General features: G+C 62.6%; 1 protein-coding gene across 3 annotated transcripts in view; it reads right to left on the reverse strand.

Annotated features, from left to right (window-relative positions):
* The window catches only part of Vsx2 (visual system homeobox 2), a 15,915-nt gene that overhangs the window by 13,545 nt on the left and 1,203 nt on the right, over positions 1-1,167 (reverse strand). For all 3 annotated transcript variants that reach the window (XM_013507116.1, XM_013507114.1, XM_013507115.1), the window contains exon 2: positions 908-1,031. In XM_013507116.1, the coding sequence (XP_013362570.1) occupies positions 908-949 (42 nt within the window). In that variant the 5' untranslated portion in view covers positions 950-1,031. The remainder of the gene's footprint in view (positions 1-907; positions 1,032-1,167) is intronic.

A 1,167-nucleotide genomic window follows, 5' to 3' on the forward strand; every position in this document is an offset into this window, starting at 1 on the left:
AAAAAAAAAAAAAAAAGAGAGAGCGAGCCAGGGTTCAATCCCCAGCACCGAGAAAGAAGGAGCAGGAGGAGGAGGGAGAGAAGGCAGCACTCCCGGCCCAGCACTGAGCCGCCCTCTGGACCACCTCAAGGAAGCAGCTGTATTGAAGGCCGAAATCCAGCGGGAGTCACGCTAGATCCGGAAATCCTCCGCACCACACACTTCCGGCTGCCAGGGAGGCCCTGCCTGGAAGCACCAGACGTCATGCTGCCCAGAGAGTGACTCAGCAGGCGCCCTCCTGCCCAGCTCAGGCCATGGGGACCTGGGCAGGCCTTGCTGCTGTGGTGCCCACTGCAGCCGTCCAAACAGTGGCTGGTGTGCCACGCACCTGCCCGGGAGGCAAGGGGCTCGCTGGGCCACTCTGTGGGCACACGTCCCGGGCCACATCGTGGGCCAGACTAGGGAGAAGTCACGGGGCCGGTGCTCAGGGCACGGCCGGCAGCTGCTTCGTTCTGAGACGCAGGAAGCGGGGCAGCATACTCCGCACAGGGAGGGAAGCAGACGGGGCTAGGAGCCACCTTCCTGTTCTCGAAGTCACCAAAGCACTCTGACCTTGGAACAGACATCCGCACGACAGATGTCCTGCTCAGGCTCCGGCTCCCCTGGAACTCCTGCTGCCAGCCCCAAGCCCCTCGGGGCCTGTGTGACACGCTCCTTAGGAAGTCTGCCGTGTGCAACAGCAGCCAGGCCACGTCTGCTAAGCCTACCTTACGTGGCTGGTGGTGAGCAATTGCCTGTCACCTTAAATGCACGGTTCTTCCTGTGGCGGTGACCAGGGGCAGGCTCGGGCCTGTGGCAGGGGGTGGGAGGCAGGGTCAGGGGTGCCTGGGACCTGGAGAGTAGTGCCCCGCGGTGCGCAGACTCTGACCTGTATCCTGTCCTCTGGCAGCTCTGTCTTCATGGCCAGCATCTCCCGCGCGTAGACGTCCGGGTAGTGGGCCTCGTTGAACGCCTTCTCCAGCTCCTCCAGCTGGTAGGAGGTGAAGATTGTCCTGAGGAAGCAGGATCAGCACTGTCACGAGACAGCCTGACTCAGAGAGCAGAGTGGCTCTCTCCCAGCCTCTGGGGAGGACCCCACACTCGGGCTGGCTTGGCACAATTAACACAACCTCTCTCTCTCTCTCTCTC

This window comes from Chinchilla lanigera, unplaced genomic scaffold, assembly GCF_000276665.1.
Source record: "Chinchilla lanigera isolate Chin_1 unplaced genomic scaffold, ChiLan1.0 scaffold00122, whole genome shotgun sequence".
Taxonomy (NCBI): domain Eukaryota; kingdom Metazoa; phylum Chordata; class Mammalia; order Rodentia; family Chinchillidae; genus Chinchilla; species Chinchilla lanigera.